Below are 18,666 nucleotides of genomic sequence, written 5' to 3' on the forward strand. Positions count from 1 at the left end.
TTGGAACAGTGCACCGGGCCTAACTTGTTTCAGAATAACCCAGACTCATTTTGCATTTCTTTAATAACTGGAAATCTTGTAACAAGCAGTTGCTCAAAATCTATTGCAAAGAATAACACTTACCAAGCACCTCTTCTGGCACTTCTAACTTCAGTAACTGCTACCAGAACAAATTCCAGCAGGTACTGGATGACTTTTCAAGAGGCACAGTCAATACCCCAAATTTTTTTGTAAATAAATGAAAAGCATTCCTTCTTTCAAGTAAGGCATCAGCACCGTATGACTGCTTTACCACCACATACCTCAGGTTAACAAATGCCTCAGAAATTTTCCCTGATTTCCAGCACATCTCGCTGTTTTCCATGCTTGGATTTTAACTGAGGTATGCCGAGTACTTTTTGGCATGTTTGGATAGAAACATAAAAAGCCTCAAGTCTTGTCATGAAAAACTTTTCAAAGGCATGGGCCTTGCTGCCAAAGAAACTTTTTCATGCTCTTACAGCTTTTTCCTTCCTTACTCTCAGATCTGCTGTTTGCTTTGTGGTGAGGATGGTAACAAACACATGAGATGGAGCAGCTCTTTCTGAACTGACCCAGAGCGAGCTCTAACTTAGAAATCAAGGCAGTGAAAGTCCATATTCAGTGAAGAGGTAAGGGAGTAAAAAGGCCCAGAGCCATGAGTTCATTTTGTTCTAGGCTACTTAGAGAGTGGCCAGCCAAAAACGGAACCAGCTGGAATTCATTCTGAAGTACTTCTTTCTTCCCAGAGCTCCCTGGGCTGTCGTTATCAACCTGAGGATAACAAACATATGGATCATCAAGATGGAGTTGGTGCTGGAAAGAAGTGGCAGAGCCTAATGGCCCATAATAAATGAAGTCTTGATCCTAACTTGGATCTTAGTGCTGAGGTATGAATGCTTTTAATGTCTTAGGGGGAAAACTGCCCACACTAGATGGAATTAAACATTCCACTAACTTCTCTTCTTGATGGTTTCCTTGTTACCAGCTCTTGCACACATCTATTTTCATCTTCATTACCATTCCGTATTCAAATTATATCCATCAGATTCCAGATGATTCAAGAGGCATATGCAAAAAAATGGGAAAAATGACACCTTGACCATCCAGGTAAAATTTTAAAAAATAATTCAGGCTGATTAAGTGCTGAGCTACAGAATGGAACAACTACTTTAATTTTCTATACAGAAGCTAAAATAAAGGTGCAAAGTTTAAAAACAGGAAGATAGAAGAAAAATTGTGTTTGCCCAAATTAAATTCTTGGCATCATTTCTCATTTTGAATAAGGTACATTAGCTGTTTTACAATATTGTTTTTAACTCCTGGAAATCTTTCCAACCTCCAGCTTGTTTTGTGATTATTCAGCCCGTTATAATCCCTTTCAACATCTGCCCAAGAGGCTACAAATCTCTCTCCACTGTCTTTATGTCTATTTTTTCATTTGTTCACAGAACTCAGCTCAAACCCTTCTTGTTTACAAATGAAAAACCCAAGGAAGCCCCAAACACCCATGTTTGTGGAGGGCACCGATGCTAAAAGGTGAGCAGCCACCTGGACACCTGCCAGGGACTCAGCCCGTCTGGGCTTATTAGCCCGGGCCTTGTGCCAGCCCTGCTGAACCCAGGGGGAACGTGGGGAGGTGACAGCGGTGGCACTGGGGAAGGAGGGGGGCTGCAAGTGGATATGCAGGAATTAGGAAGCTGTGGCAGAGGCGAAGGAGAACGGGACAGAAACGAGGCTTGTTCCAAAAAAAGACTGCAATTACAGAGGTATTAATAGCTTTGTGAAGCCAAATTTTTACCATTCATTCACCTACTTTTGTTCTTTTATTAACCCCAGGACTGAATCATTGTTTCCTTCTACAGGACATTCGTCCAGCTGTCACAGGGAAAACATCCCTATGTAACAAACTTTCCAAGGAATTAGTATGAAAGCTTTTACGCAGAGGAAGAAAATCTGATTGAATAACCAGCCCCATTTAAAAACTACAATGAGAGAATGATGTGTAAGAGACTTTTTTTGGTGCAGCCATTGTTACAGGATAAGTCTTGTCTACAAGAAGCACGTAGATACACTCCCTCCAATCCACCTAATCACCTATTAGTCACACAAGTAAATCCCCAAAAGCACTTTGGCCCGGGCCATGCAAACGCTGGATGAACTGAGTTACATCAGTTCTCATCTGATTTCCTGGCAATGAGCTGCACGTGACTGCTGCTGTGCCTGAGGAAATGTGGGTCAATCCATGTGCATCCCGGTGCTGAATGTGCACGCTCTCGAGGGACATGCAGCTCTGTGACTCAGGAGCACCGGGCTGGCAGGAAGGAGATCAGTGCTTCTCCATGCTGGGGCATTCACACAGCACTGCTCATCCTCTGGAATGGGATCTCAGAGAGGTCCAGAACGCCCTCAGCAAAATACTCCATCCGAAATGTTCAAATGATGTAGAAGGCTGTCAGGCACATGGCACGGCGGCAGCCACTAAAAGGAAACGTCTTCCTTCAGAAGTAATTAATCACCCATCATGTTTGGGTACAAACAGCCAGATCTAACAGCCGTGTGTCTCTCAGCTGAGCAGCAGCGAGATGGACAGCCAAACACTGCTGCTGCTTTGGAGCTGGGGGCCTGCAGATGGAGCAGGATTCCTCCCAGGATATGCCCTAGCTGAATGTGGTTAACCAATAACCTCATGGTAGCACCCCCTTCTTCCAAACCTGATCTCCAATTAGTATCAAAGTTCAGCGGATCCCTGTTATATTCGTGTTATTGCTCTCTTACACAAGCAAAGCCACCCTCTTCACTTTAGGTATTTTAAGCAAAATGTCTCATTCTTGCATGACCTAAGGGAGGCACAAAACTGGGAGCTGAATGGCACCAAACAAGACTCCATGAAAAGAAGGCTTTTATTCTGAATAAAGCTGTATCAGCCTATGTGTTACTCCCTTGTTCTAATCATATAGGCCAGCATCTATTTAAACTGCCAAGCTAATGACTTCAAATTTGATCAATAGTCTCTGTTTATTCAGCCAAGTGCTACTGACAGTCACCAGGGATGAACAACAAAACAAACATACTGGTCAGAGCCAATCCCTGGTTGAGCAAGAAAATCCAATCCATGATGGCAAATACCCTTCGATTGGATCGGGAGGTGGGGAGGGAGGTCTGTCACCCACGGACATGGACACAGCCCCTCTCCTCTGTGCCTACAAAACATTTATCCACATTATTCTGCTAACAGCCAGCTCGTGAGCTGAGTGAACTCAAGCAGAATTAACATCACAGATACAGGGCGGCTCCAACTCTTATCGTGTGCCATTGTAGCTATGCTAAAATATTTCCATTTGTTGTCAGATTAACCATGGCAGGACATGACAACAACAAGAGGATGTCACTAAGCCTTTGGACCATAAGCAGTGACTTCCCTCGTTGTCACCTTATCCACTACAGAAGGAAATTTCCTTTGGAGAAGCTTCAAGAAGGACTCAAATCATCTTCTTGAAACCAGGACAAAAAAGTCCTTGACTGAATCCCCAGCCAAAGGATGCTAGGAATGTTTTAGTTGCAGACTGGCTGCAGAGAGCAAAAGAAAAATAGAGTTTAGAATGAAAACAGATAAGTAGAGCATGCGTAGCATTCTAGCACAGATTTTTCTTTCAAAACAAATAAACATTTTCATTGCAAAATCAGTTTCTCAACAGTGGCTTAACAACAATATATGTGGACCTTCCTCCCATGGGCAATTTTTAACAACTTGCAAGCTACTCACTAAAGGAACCTCCCTTTCAAATCCCAAGTGAATCCGCAGTCACAAAGACTGGGATCTGGGTGAAAATGTTTTAGTGCATTATTCCGACCAGGACGTTTGGTCATAATTTTCTCAACATTATACATTCATCACTTTGCCTGTCAACAGCACCTGTTTGCTATTTTCCTTGTACAAAATGTCAGGGTCCATTACATCAATAAATTACAATCCCACTATTGCTCTGAGATACCTTGATCAAAGGTATTACATAAATAAACTGGAGCTTGAAGGAAAAAATACGATGCCTCTTCCTATACAACCTTAATGCATATTCAGACACAGGATTTTATGCAAGTGACACCAGTCAGTCGCAGGATCCTGCAAAAAGAAATATGAAGAAAGTTCTCTTAAACAAAAAGTTCTTTATCAAACTACTATATTAGCACATCCAAAGCCCAGAATTTAATATCTAAAAAACCCAATACATGAGGACAGCTGGTTCACTCAAAGCCTAAGACATTTGCTTTCCACTTTAAATTGATTAAATAGATTGAATACATTACATTTCGCATGGATGGTTAACAGTGCTAATATTCCAGACAAAATGAAATGCTGTATGAGGAAAATTCTCACTAGGGCTACCTCCCCCTGGACATATTCCTTGCTCTAACAGTAATTTAGTATAACGGAGGCCTAACAATTTCACTGAACAAGATTACAAAAACAGCTCTTCACAGTTCATGGCACCGAAGCTCTCAGAAATATCTGTTTCTTCACTACCATCTCCACACAGGGAATGCACTTGAAAAACAGGCTGACACTTGCTTTGTGGGAATCATAAAATAACATAATGTTGGTTGCTTTGTTTTTATGAAGAAAGTGCTTCTTGTTTATCAAATAGTCGAGATATTAAAAGCCAGCCTTTTATTTGCATTCATATCACTGAGAGGACTCACACACCTCAGAATCAGATACTGTCCAAGCGCTGAATGACAAACTACTGATAAACCCAAAAGAGAGCAAATTTTAATAAAAAATTTTCACGAGAGAAGAACCTTTAAACACCATTTCACTCCTTACTCCAATAAGCTATGTGGCACTAATTTGAAGTGATAGTGCTGTTCTTTTAATTAAAAAATGCCAGTAGGAGGTTGATGCAGTGGCTGGTGCTAGAAGCGACGTGCTCGCAGGGCGCAGCTGAAGCTTTGTGTCAGGAATTAAGGCACAATTTCAGCTGGGTGAAAAGGCAAAACAAAACCCTTAAATCCAAACAAACATATAGGGAGTGTTATTACAGGTGCTTGATAAAGTCATCTGGATGTTTGCCTCAGAGAATGTTGTTAAATTCTGGGGAGGAAAAAAAAAAAAACCAACAAAACCCCCAAACACTCTCACTAGTTCATGAATTTTGGTTTACCTATAGGTGTGTGGGACTTAATTCATATATGTCCCTCCCCTTCCTACCTCAGAGCACCTCTCTCACTTTCCCAGGTTTCTCCTTCCACATCTCCTGCGCACACGGCTGGGACCAGGACCACTCTGCCAGACCAAGGGAGGGTGGATTTGCTCTCTCAACCTCCTCATCTCCATGAGTCTTGAGCCCTGGTATGCTTAATGTCGCTGCCTTTATCAAATTTGACTGAAGTCAGATGAAAAGCCAAAAATTAGTTAGAGGAGAATGACAGGTGAGATCCCTTTTCAGCCTGGTAATTTTTCAGTCTGGAAAAAAAGATTAAGCTTGTCCCACAAGTTTATCCATTAGCCTGATGGTCAAATAAGGCAGCACTTTGTCCTGAAATGTGTAGACAGCTTCCACATTCCAGGTTTCACTGCTGATTTGTGAAACACCAAAAGGCTAAAAAATTAATCTAGAAGAAATCCTCACTAAAGTATTTGCTGGATCATTTCCCCCTCTGTCTTGCAACATCTTAATTCCAACAGCCCAGAGGAGGCCAGCAACCACATCCAGGGCATAAAAGAAGAGCTCTAAATCGGCATCTGGGAACATGGCAATCCTTAAAACTGGTGGCTGCTCCTCCTGATACAGCCTCCCTGGGGAAGGAACATCCCAGAAACAAGCAGGACATTTTGCCTTTACTTGGCATATGGAGCAGCAAAGAGAAGTCAGTTTATCCAAAAGCTTCTGGTATATTTACTCACCACTCCTACAATGACTATTTCAATCACGTTTACACTACCAGCATCATCTCAAACATCACAGATAAATCTGTTTTCTTCGGCTGTTTCAAAGTCTGTTTTCTTTCTGCACACTTGTAGGATTTACATCCCAAGGCAATGAGAAAAAAACCTGTTACTACTTTCCAACTGGGCTTTATTTTCTTTTTGCTCCCCCCTTTCTATCAAAAATAGCTCTCATCTACGTTCTAGTTCAATTTGGAAGTAGCACATGCAGACTTGATAAGCATCCTGCAAAGGAAATGCCTTGAATTGCAGACTACTTACAACACATTTTCCCAAGCAACTTTTTATAAATCCCATTTGATGGCTGGTTTGCTAATTTCTATTGAAGCTTATCAAAACATTATTTGTAACAAGTCAAATTACTTCTGTAATTGCACAAATAAAAAAATTATAAAAGAAATGACTGTGACTGGCAGTCCAAGCCAAGCTGCTGGGTTATAGCGAAGTGTTATTTATCCTGTTACCAGACAGACCTGGAACTCCAAGGAGGTATTTAATTTGAAACTAGAGAACACAAACCAGAAAAGCACCTATTTACATGTTTCTTCTGTTTGCCAAAGTCTCCCTCTAGATCTCCTTCCAGGACTGGTGACAGCACAATTATTGGAGCTGATTCCATTACTCTCAGCAGATCCAGGGGTTACAGGCCAGTATCGGGCTGCCTGGCTGTCTCAGATACAGCTCGATAAATGAGCACAGACACATTAATTAATATGTCTTGAAAGAAGTCTATTAACATTAAATTCCCTAAAATTCTTGGAAAGAAGGAATAAAAGATGTAGGTGTTCCCATTATGGCACATTAGCTGTACACATAGCATACTATTTTTAGTTAATTATTGCCCAATATGCAGAAGTCACTCTTACAAAGAGCCAGACACTTATTCCTACAGCCTGGGCTTTTCCAGAGGCAAATTTAATGTTGAATTATTGAATGAATGACGAGATCTCTGGGAAAAGATGCAGAGGCAGAGATTTAAATCCAAGTGTGGTTACATCACAGAACTTGGTTATATCACACAATTACCAAGTTGTATAAAGTCATTAAAGCCTGAGTTCAGCACTGAAGCCCTTCTCTGACTCCAGAACATTCAGAGGCTGATGGACCATGCTGAGTTTCACAGCTGAACTGCTCTCTGGCACTTACTGGCTTCCCTAACTTCACTTCTGCCTTTTAACCTCATCTCACCTTATTTCGCCACTCATCTGTGCAACGGGGTCCTCAGCAGAAGTATTTTCACTCTGGTTAAAAACAATTTCAGGGATGGGTTAAATGCATCAGCCAATCACAGCATAAAAACGCTTTACGAAAGGGATAGCTGGGAGATGAAAAATTAGATACACAGCAATTCCCTGCCAATTCCAAAAGCCACAACATTTCAGGCATTATTTTATTTTTCACCAAGCCATTTCTGCTCTTTCTGATCTGCTCAGTAGGGTATTTACAGACACATGAGATATGAACATGCCCACTGCAGTACTTAATGTGGCCATTACCTGTCTGCAGATGTTTTTAAGAAAGAGCTACAAGAGACACTGCTTGGAATTCCCTGGAATATAAAGCACTGAAGTAAGTATCACTTCAAGAGCCCAGAAAATGTACCCAATTTCTCTTTCAAAGGCTGACATCAGACCTTTAGCTTACGCTCACCCACTCAACTGCAAACCCAAAGTTTACCAAATGTAACAGATTCTCTTGCTGTTAACATTAAAGAAGCCTTTCAACAACGAGGTATCTGCTAATTAGACTTACACCTGTAAAATACGACATTTTAAATCTGAGTTAAAGTGAAGTCCCCACATGCTTATAAAAATGTCTGCACATGGGAAAGGAACCAAAACACATCAGCTGCAAGGATGAAGAACAAGGATTCCCTGGAAAGTGCATCAATCACTGCAAGTCTGAATCAAATTGAAATTCCCCATTTTTCTAAATTCTGCACTTGTGCAGTCAAAAAATTATGTTAAAGCAAAAATACAATCCATACACCCAGTTCATTTTCAGTCTGGAGTTTTTGGGGTTTTTTTCCCTTTTGCTCTTCAGGAAAACAGAACACATGTATTTTTAAAGATGTTTCCTTTCCAATAAACTTTTCAGGTCATACACCCCATGTACTAAAGAATGTGAAAACACTGACCACTGGGATTGAATGTTCTGCTGTAATGTCCGGTTGGCTTTGGGGGTGCAACACAGACCAAATCTGGCAAGTGACGAAGAAAAGTCAGGGCCGTTAAAAAAGAAAGTCTGGACTGATGTGAGGAGTTGCCAAAATAAATAAATTATTTTCCAGTATAAATAAGAAAGGCAACTATCTTCAGAGTTTTAACCTCTATTTTCAGGAGAAAAATACAAAGGAGAGCTTTTAATATTGTCCTGGAAACATCAGGGAGATAACTTAGAAGCCTAGAATTTAACACATGCAAATTAAATTTGCTATTTTGTGACATAAACAAGATATGGAAACTTTAAACTGATAAATACATAACCATATTATTTTAGCCTAATTATTAGAGGAAATGGGCAGATATTTAAGGAAAATAAAACTGTGAACATATTAAAAGGTCAAAGAAAATGCTATTTTTCCTAATTCACTCATCCAAAAATACCATTTTACTCCAAATAATGAAAACTTTCTAGAAAGGTCTCATCAGCTTGAGGAAAAAAGACTGAATCCTATCAAAAAATACTTGTTTTTCTGCTACTGGTTACCTATGAAAGCAAAAACTCCTGCAAGAGAAGGATAATACCAGGTTACCTATGAAAGAAAAAGAAATAAATTTCATTTTCTTCAGCAGAGCTTCTTCATAACGGGTTGGGAAAGAAACATCCACCATTCAAAAAAACCAGCCATGGGTAAAACTGAACATTAGTGAGGACATTCAGGGACACTCAGCACTCCTGGAGTACAACAGGCAGTGTAGTGGTCAATAATCCTTGAAGTCGATAGTGTGGTTTAACACTGCCCTTCATTCCTAAACTGCTGTACAGCCTCAGGAATCAGGACCCCAAGGGTAAAATGGGAAGCTGTTACAAACATCCAGTTCCACAGGATTTTCCATCGTTTCTTACAGTTTAGGATTATGAGCTTAACCCATTTGAACTGCTCCATCACACAACAGCCAAGGCGCAGGGCCGGTGCTCACCAGGCAGCGCTGCCGGAGCCGCTGCTGTGCCAAGGACAATTCCCTCCGGCTGTGGCGAGGTGAGCACAGCTGGAACAGCTGCCTGCAGCACTGCGAGCTCACTGCAGGATTGTGCATTATTCTTCCATTACTCCCAAACAATAATGGATTGTTTTACACACAAACAGACGAACAAACCTTCCATTTAAATACTTTCTGTTAAATTGTATTAGTATGCGGAATAGTGCCCATATCCTCCCAAAAAAAACCCAGGGAAGAGGATTTTTCCAGGGGAGGGGAAGACGAGTAAAGCAGGCTCTGCCAGCTTTATCTATCGATGCTGGGAATTGGGTAGCCTTGGGGATTTTTGCCTGCTGTGCTTAGTGTCCTTGACAACAAGCCAGTTAGAATTTTGGCCTTTAACTTGACAAAAATGACTTACTGAAGAGGAAGGCATCAAGCTATTAGAGCCCTGTGGAGAGATTCTTTCTGAAACAGCATGGATGCTTACTCTGCCAATTCAACTAGAGCATCATCAGATTTATCATCTTATACCCCCAAATATTCACCACGTAGCTGACAGTTCACAAGAGAGTATGACAAAGAAAAAGTTTCATCATTTCTGCTGTGTTCTCCTATTATATTTTATGACTTTCCCAGACATGGAAAACTGTAAACTATCCCCAGGGATCCCCTCTCACAAATTACTGAATTTCCCCTTAAACATATGTGAAACAAAGTTTAAAAACATGTAGCATCTTAACGCTAATGGACGTACTGACTCACTTAGCAAAGATACACGCAGCTCTCTTCTTTTATTACATTAATACTTATATAAATAATTTTAAATTGCGATATACACACTTGCTGTGCCATTTAAGAAATCACTAATGTCTCTTCTGATTTTCTCTCCCAAAAAATGGCATGCACATACCTGAGCTTTTCAATGTTTAGCACCTTAGTCTAAATCCTAGAGGTAGACTTACACAGTGAAGCTGAATTTGCACTGAAGCACCTGAAGTGCGAGCACAGGTTTTCTTCTGCCAGCTTTCTCATGGCAGGTGACAAATTTTTGGCAATGAGGGTCAGCAGACCAGGAAGGAGATAACATCATGAGTTATTGCAGCAGTGTTGCAGGAACTCATTTGTAAGCACCTGGAACATCACGATGTGAGAGCAGCAGCTTCCTCACCACCAGCCATAATACAAGCGTTCCATGTCAACTACCTGCATGCTTAACTGCAGGTTTGCCAGCAGACATGGTAGAGAATGTGAAATGATCTAAAGGTGAAAACAGCTGGATGTGGATCAACCATGGTGCTGTCCTCACAAAGGTATCCTGGGATGGCAAAGCATGAACGACCATAGTAAGACCTCAGTGAAGACATTCCCCAAAAGCTGAGCGGATCCACAACACAACGGTTGTCAACCTCGAGACTCAAGATCGCATTGACTCCTTTCTGCCCCAACAGCTGTCGGTACAGGAAAGAAAAAACCATTTGCAGCAAGAGTTTATTTCACTCTGGAAGAATAAATCAGCATCTGCTTCCATGAAAAACATGAAAAATATCAAAACTTTCAGTGATATTCCAGACTTAAGTTCTTCTCATAGCAATACTTTGACTATATAATAACAGAAAAACGTAACAACAAAAAAGATTCCATTCCGAACTTAGGGAAAAAGATGGCAGATGGAACATCTCTTCCAGCCTTTTTTTTTTTTAATTTTTCTCTTTACGCAAGTCTTACATGAATTGCTCTGCTGGGTACAGACCTAAACTTCACACCCAGCCAACTGATTTAACCACAACTTGTCCAAACCACTCGGCTCTATCCCACTGCCTCCACCAAGACAGCCCAAACCAACACGGATGGCAGTGAGTAGCTGACTCAAGAACCATAAATAGCAGCAAGTAATCCAACCAGACTGATCCAGCTCCAAGCGTGGCAACTGGACTGGCTTCAAGGTGGGCAGCAATCCAGGTAAACCTCCAAAAACCACACACATGGATGGTACCTCCATGATGTACTTCTCCATTCTGTGAATCCATCAAGCAAACCTCCAGCCAGCTCAGAAACTGAAGGGGCTCACTGATCTTTACTTACAGTGGCAATTTTAGCAGCCTTGGGGCTGCCGTCAGTAAAGTTCCTCTACCCAGCACACAGAAAATCACGGTGTAAGAATAACTTCCTCACTGAGAAATTCCACACTGCTTGTATTTCCCAGAAATTGATGATTAATTGTGAAACACACACAGAAAGGATGATGCTACAAAATTTTAGAAATATTATAAAGCTGTTTCAAGAAATGGATGAGAAAACTGTTCTCAGACTGGTGGGCAGTATGGAATAAAAAAGAAATCATGAACTGCACAACCACATGCCAAATTGCATTTCTTTATATGAAGACATTCAATTTGACAAAAGAAAGTTTCAAGTCAGGAATAAAGTAGTTATTGTTTCTACTTTCCTCGCCTGAGGGGGATATTCAAACAAACTCGTTTTGGTGATTTAATTTACTTCCACCAGGACAATGGTGCTGGCACAGCTTTGACTTACTGGGAGAAGCAAAAAAGGAGACTTGGTCCCCATAGCCTGCCCAGAGGAAAAGGCTGCTCTTTGGATTCCCACTCTGGCAGCCCAAAAATGTCAGCTGGCCAACTGCAAAGGCTGTGCTCTCCACTTCCTCCTGTGAAAGCAAGATTTTATTTTTTTTTAATGTCCCCAGAGTTACATGCCCTGAGCCTCTTTGCCATCCCGATCCATAGGGCTCCGAACAGACACAAATTTGCCTTCAAGAAAATGCTGCTGCTTCCCAAGGCAAATGGGGATGTGAGGCAGAGGGAGATTAAGTGCCTCGCTCAGCATCACACAGGAAATCTGTGGCCAAGCTCCACGCTGAGCTCCAGCCCCGCGCTCCAATCACAGTCGGGCCTCTGCTCCCAGCAGACGTGGAGAAGAGAAAATCCTTACGAGAAGAAAATAACGAGACACGGATTTCGACACACTCCCAGACTACCACACTAAATAAATTTGGAGCTACCCAATTGCTGCTTCCCACCATGTCCCCCATGGCACAAAGCTGGCTCAAATATTAAATACCAACTGCAAGGGGGGCTGGGATGAGCAGCCAGCTCTTCCTGCCTTCCTGCCCCAGCACTCTTCACCTGGAACTGGTGGTCCTGATGCCCAACCACAAAGCTATAGCCAGCCCATGATGTATTTACCATGTCTGATTGAGAGATCCCTACACAGATTCATTGTTCCTGAACATGGGACAGGAAAGTGTCCAGGTCACCAATATTAGTGTTGCTATTGATCAGTCAGTTAACTCTGCTGCACTGATCGATACATTACTCATGAAAGGGAAGCAAAACATCCTGACATTTGGGACATGCTTTAGTCTGTGCCTTTGTAACAATCCTAAGTGAACATTGCTCTAATGACAACACAACATTTTATCTTCTACTTGAAGTCACTGTATTCTTTTATGGATTCTTTAAATTACAAACGCAGGAAGTCCCAAAGCCACCCATTTACCGGCTACCAAGTGGCCAGACTTCGTGGCTGGGGCTTCCCTAAACTGGCTGACTACACTGAGCTGCAAGTCTATGCAGGATACTGGTCTTTATCACTTCTTCCCTCTTCCCCTTTCTTTGCCACTGCTAAGCACAGCCACCTTCCCTACAGGAATCAAATTCGTCACCTACAAATCCCCTCTGGCTCTTCCCTCACCTCACAGCAACCACCTGCTTCATCATCGTCTTCCTCACTCTTCCCCGATGCTTTTAACACCACACTTTCTTACTCCTCACACCTGGGAGGATTCTCACTTCCATCCACTTTCCAAAACTGCCACCACAAGCAGCCCAGCACCTTCCCAGGCCAGGTTTTCCAAGGAGGATTTGAGGACTCTGAACCACAGCGAAAGGAGGTGTTTGGAGAAGATTATTTGGATCCTCCTGTTACACCAGCTCTGGCTTCTCTGCTAAAGAAACTGTTTTGCCATCAGTCCTCAACACGGCCATCTGACCATGGACGTGAGATCCTCCCCCTTCCTGCTCCAGCTAGGAAGTGATCCATAAAGTTTAACTTTCCTCAGTTCCATGATTGCCCCAGAAGCCAGCCAGCTTTTAACACCTCTGCTGAAAAAGCCAGAACCAATGAAACCAGAACCCAACTTGCAGCTTTTTTTGGTAGAAAAGTTCCATGTTTAGTCCATTTCTTCACGGCCTTTCCAGTTCCATCTGCAACCTTTGCCTACAAGCTACCTGGAACAGGGTGTCTCCGATACCCAGCACAATGAGACTGCAGTTTTCACCAGCACTTGTGGGTGATATAAGTGTGAGCAAGGCATGTGTAAGCCTTGGAGATGATGAACCCTTTGGAACTTCCCCAGGGAGCAGCAGCAAATAAAGGTTTCAGAGAAGCACATGGGTAAAAAAGGGACACGTGCTCCATGAAGGTCTCCTGGCCTGTGGATCGTGTTCCTCCTTGACCCAGCAGACCCCGAGCATATTTGGCAAGGACATGCACTCACAGGATCACTTTATTTTTCCATCCTTGTGTTGGCAATTCCGCCACTGCTGTGCTGCCCTGATGACAACACAGATAGGAAGAGACCACAGATTTAACAGGAAGTTTTCTCTTACTTTGCCTAGAACTGTTCCAAGGGGCAAGAGACAAGGCCAGAGGCCAGAGTATCTCTGGCTCTTGCATCACCAGATGGGGTGAAGGTTTTAGTGGAAATAAGAGGAGAAACTGAGATATGACAGGAAATTAGCATATTTGAGATCCACAGGCCACAAAGTCATTTTAACCTGTCATGCAACTCACTGTTATATTGAGGTTTTTAGTATTTCTGCACAGGATACATTATTTGCCATTTTACTTCATTACAATTTGCATCAGGCTAGGACTGACATCATTCTGTATAGGCTGGGAGATCACTTCTGGTAATCATGAGAAGATCAAGAACTTTTACATATATTCACATAAGTAACCCTGACACTCTGTTAACACAAATACCTTTCCAACAGATGAGGAAAAAAATTATGTCTTTTAAAAAATCACAAGAGATTCAACCACTCTTCCCTTCCCATTCACCCAGTGATGCTCACAGGCATCCTCAGCCTAAGTGGTATTTAGACTGCTATTTTCAGTACTGCAAAACTTAAATGGTGCCTAATCACAGGAAACACAATGCAGGTAGTAAATTATAACAAATGAGGTCCTCTGTCTTGATTTAAATGTGCTCAAATCTCCCAGTAGCCAAAGAGATGAGAAAACAACAGCCAGGCTGGCTGCAGCTATTTGAAACAGGTAAGTCAGCACCCCAGTCCCAGCCAAGCCAAGAACTTGGCATTGCCCAACAATTCCGGAGCTAAATCTCTCCCAGAGCAATTTATTTGTTGATTAAATACAGCAATTTTTGTCACACCACCCAGGTTTCCTGCTTGTAAAAACAGAAGATGTGTTTGAGCAAGCAGGAGATTTCTTCAATACAGTTAAAAAATGGGGAGTAATAAAAACTAAATCTACCAAGTTGCTCAATAAACTGAAACTTCAGTCTCTTCCAGGAAACATTCCCAGCTCGGAGAGAAGACTAGTGTATGCTAAAAGTAAAAAAGCATTTTGCTGCAGCATTCAGCCTTTAAAATTAAACCCAACAGCTTCTCTCTGTTATTTAAATGATCTCCTCCAGCTCAGAAGGGCTATGACCATGGCCTAAGTTACTTAACTCACATTTTTATTGACTGACTTGCATAAAAATAAGCCACATTAAGGACTGAGCTGACATTTGGTATACATCACCACAAAACTCATTTCAGATCAAACATAATTCATACAACCTAAAAATATTTCCAGCCTTCTCCCATCCAAGAAAAGGATTTTCAGATTTACATTATCCTCACAAACTTTGGTCTTCTGAAGCACAAGCAGTGCAGAATCAAAGGATTAAAAGAACACCAGGAGTTTTATTTTTTGATGATCTGCCTCTGAGTGTGCTTTGTGCCAGGAGCAAGTTAACCTGTAACTGCAGCTTAACCAGCACCGTTTTCTCATTATTTGCCAATGTTTTATGCACCCACACACAGAGGATCCCTCTCCAAGGATCAATTCCGGTCACCCAGAGCAGCACTGTGGCTGCTCCAGCCCAAGTGACCTTCAAGCATCCACCTGTTGCCTTGAAAGACTGGATTGGACCTTATTTTTTAATAATTCACACAGCAGCCTCAACAAGCAGAAACTGCATCTCTTCCCGTTAAAGAAGAAGGCTCGGCATTGACCGGAGCAGCTTCCAAAAGACTTAATCCAGATCTTTCAGGGTCCAACATAAATTGGTTTATCCATCCATGAACCCTCCAGAGGCCTCACACAGAGGCAGGACAGACACAGCTCTGGGTGTCACCTCCTGCACGGGGAAGGAACTTCCAGAGTTGAATGCCACGATGTGCCAGATGAGAGCAAGTTGTGAAGAAGGAGAGAAATTTTCAAAAAACCACGCTAAAAAAAACCCCAGCTAAAAGCAACTAAATGGGTATTTTCTCATTAGCAACTGATTTATCCTCCTCGGCACACAGAAGGTTGGGGGGGTTGTTAATTAAAGTGAAGTAAGGCAAATTATGAAAGGCTTTGCTGAAAGCCAGTCTGTGGGAGAGGTGGCCCTGGGAATTCTCCTGGGAAAGGTGGAGAGGAGACCCCATGAAGGGGTAGGGTGGTCTGATGGGATGGAAGGCGGGAGCACAGGGATACCCCCACGGGGGAGGGAACAGAGGAAACCCTGGGAAAGGGCTGGGAAGGGGGAAAGGTGTCACAGGGATGCCCACAGACAGGGAAGGTGCAGAAGAGACCCCAGGAAGGGGCTGGGAGGGGGGAAGGGGTGTCACAGGAACCCCCACACACTGGGAAGGTGCAGAAGAGACCCCACAAATGGGTAGAGTGCAGGGGAGAGTTATCAACAGGGACCCCCAATCGGGAAGCGTGCAGAAAGGACCCCATGAAGGGTCAGGGTGCTGGAATGGGTGGTGAGTGTCACCCTCCATGGGGGAAGGTGCAGGAAAGACCCCAGGAAGGTGCAGCGTGCCCTGACCTGCTGGAAAACGAGGAGGAGACAGTGACAAATCCCCGCTCTTCTCAAATTTATGTCACCCCAAGGGGGCTCAAGCACCCCACGCCGGAGGGGCGGGAAAAAATATAAATAAACAAAAGCGCAAAGAGGCTCCGTCGGGCCACAGAGGTGGAAGCGGAACAGAAAAACGGTGGATAAAAGTTAAGTAACGCTGGGAGCTCGGGCCCGGCCGCCCCTCCCCTCACAGCCAGGCCGGGGAGGGGGCGAAGGCGCCAGGGGAGGGGAGGGGAGGGGAGGGGACCCCGGGCCCAGCCGTGGATGTGCGGCCACACACACACAGTACCGCCGCCGCCCCGTTACCTGTGAGGCGGATCTTGATGCTGGATCCGTTCCGGCGGGTACCGGGATTCGACATCGCGCCTGGAGGAGGAGGAGAAGGAGGAGGCGGCGGCGGCGCCGAGCTCAACCGGCGGCCTCGCTCAGCCCCGCCATGCGAGCCCGCCCGCTCCTCACGATACCGGGGATCCCCGGGCCCGCGTTCCGGCGGCCGCCGCAGGCTCGGCGCCCTCTGTCCCCTCAGCCGCCGCCTCAGCCGCCGACGCGCCCGCCCGGCCCGGCCCGGCCGCGGGAGAACCGAGGCCGCGCCCCCGCCACGCCCCCGCGCACGGCGGAGGGCGGTGACGTCAGCGCGCAGAGCGGAGTGGCCGCGTCCGGACGCCATGAGGAGAAGGTCGGGGGAGGGAAGGGCGGGGGTGGCGCATGCCCAGGAGGACTCGGGGGAGCGCCCCCTGGCGAGGGGAAGAGGGTGGGGGAATAGGGGGGAATTAGGAATAGGGTGGGATGGGGGAATAGGAGCGAATAGGGGGGAATAGGGGGAATTAGGGAATAAGGGTGGGATGGGGGAATAGGAGCGAATAGGGGGAATAGGGGGAATAGGGGGAATTAGGGAATAGGGTGGGATGGGGAATAGGGGAATTAGGGAATAGGGGTGGGATGGGAGAATGGGGGAATAGGAGTGAATAGGGGGGAAGAGGGGGAATTAGGGAATAGGGGTGGGATGGGGGAATAGGGGGAATTAGGGAATATGGGTGGGATGGGGGAATGGGGGAATAGGAGCGAATGGGGGAATAAGGGGAATGGGGGTGCCTGGAAAGTGGCATAGGGGGGCATAGGGGTGGAATGGGGAATAGGGGTGGCTAGGGATGTCTGGGGGGGAAAAGGGGCGAATAGGGGGTGAGTAGGTGTTCTCAGGGGTGGAACGGGGGGGACATGCTGGGTAGCATGGGGCCGATGGGGTGCCTGGGGTTGGCATAGGGGTGAATAGGGGCTGTCACGGTGGAATGGAGGGTGTATGGGAGGGGACATGCTGGGAGACATGGAGGGAGCACAGAGGTGCCTGTAGGTGGCATTGTAGGTAGCACAGGGGTGTAGAGGGGTCTTAATTTGGGACAAACGGGCGACTACGGGCAGTGGGAGTGCCTTTTTCATCTCCAGAAATGCAGCAGCATCTTCTCACTCTGTAACTCCCTGATAGGAGAGTGCAGCCAGGTGGGGAATGGTCTCTTCTCCCAAGTAACAACACAAAGGAAACAGCCCCAAATTGTGCCAGAGTTGGATGTTAGGAACGATTACTTTGCTGAAGGAGTGGTCAAGCACTGACAGGGCTAGCTAGGGAGTCCCCACTCCTGAGAGTGTTCAAAGAAGGAGTAGAGGTGGCACTTAAGGGCTAGTGGGCTGATAGAGGCCAGTGGATGATCTTGGAGGTGTTTTCCAGCCTGAATGATCCTCCACCTGCTCTTCTGGGGCCACGACAGGGGAGGCTTTAATTAGAAAAATGGCTTTGTTGTGCAGCTCTGGAGGGAGGTTGAGCTGCCCTGAGGAAGCACAGCAGCATCTCACCCTCACTGGTGCCCCTGGGTGCCCCATCCCATCCCACTGGAAGAAGGGGATGCCTCCAATGCCCCAGAGCCAAAAGTGCCATGGTGGCTGGTGCCTGTGCCAGGAGAGCTGGGGCTGGCAGGGAGCAGGGGAGGGCAGCTCCCCTGGGCCAGGCAAGCAGCTGCCTGCAGGTCGCTCACACACCCACACAGCAGCCTTGGTGATCCTTCAGGCACTGGGCCCAGCTCTCCAGCTGCCAGGGAGACAGCAGGCACATCCCAACCCTCTGTTTGAGAGGGGCACACTGTCCTGGCCCCTGCCTTCAGGACAACATTTTATTTTAAGTTACAGACACAAGGATGGAAAGGAGCAGCTCTGGGCCCCTGGCTCTGTGTAACACCACCAACCACAGGTTTATGTTCACCACATGCAGGAAAAGGGGAAATCTTTTTGATTCTTTTCTCTTTTTATCCTGCTTTTTTCATCAGAGCAGCTGTAAGAGGCAGGCCTGCCTGGCCCTGGGAAAAGGCACCTGGGATGGTCCACACAGAACCACAACCCAAAATTAGGGCAGCAACCCAGGGCCCAGCTCTGTGGCTCTGTTTACTCTGAGGAAACAGATTCGTTTT

The 18,666-nt window shown here is 45.0% G+C and overlaps 1 protein-coding gene across 4 annotated transcripts in view; it reads right to left on the reverse strand.

Moving 5' to 3' along the window:
- Nucleotides 1-16,769, reverse strand: part of SMURF1 (SMAD specific E3 ubiquitin protein ligase 1) — a 42,344-nt gene extending 25,575 nt beyond the window's left edge. For all 4 annotated transcript variants that reach the window (XM_039560404.1, XM_039560403.1, XM_039560402.1 and 1 more), the window contains exon 1: nt 16,520-16,769. In XM_039560404.1, the coding sequence (XP_039416338.1) occupies nt 16,520-16,574 (55 nt within the window). In that variant the 5' untranslated portion in view covers nt 16,575-16,769. The remainder of the gene's footprint in view (nt 1-16,519) is intronic.
- Nucleotides 16,770-18,666: the final 1,897 nt, after the last annotated feature.

This window comes from Corvus cornix, chromosome 14 (genome assembly GCF_000738735.6).
Source record: "Corvus cornix cornix isolate S_Up_H32 chromosome 14, ASM73873v5, whole genome shotgun sequence".
NCBI classification, from domain to species: domain Eukaryota; kingdom Metazoa; phylum Chordata; class Aves; order Passeriformes; family Corvidae; genus Corvus; species Corvus cornix.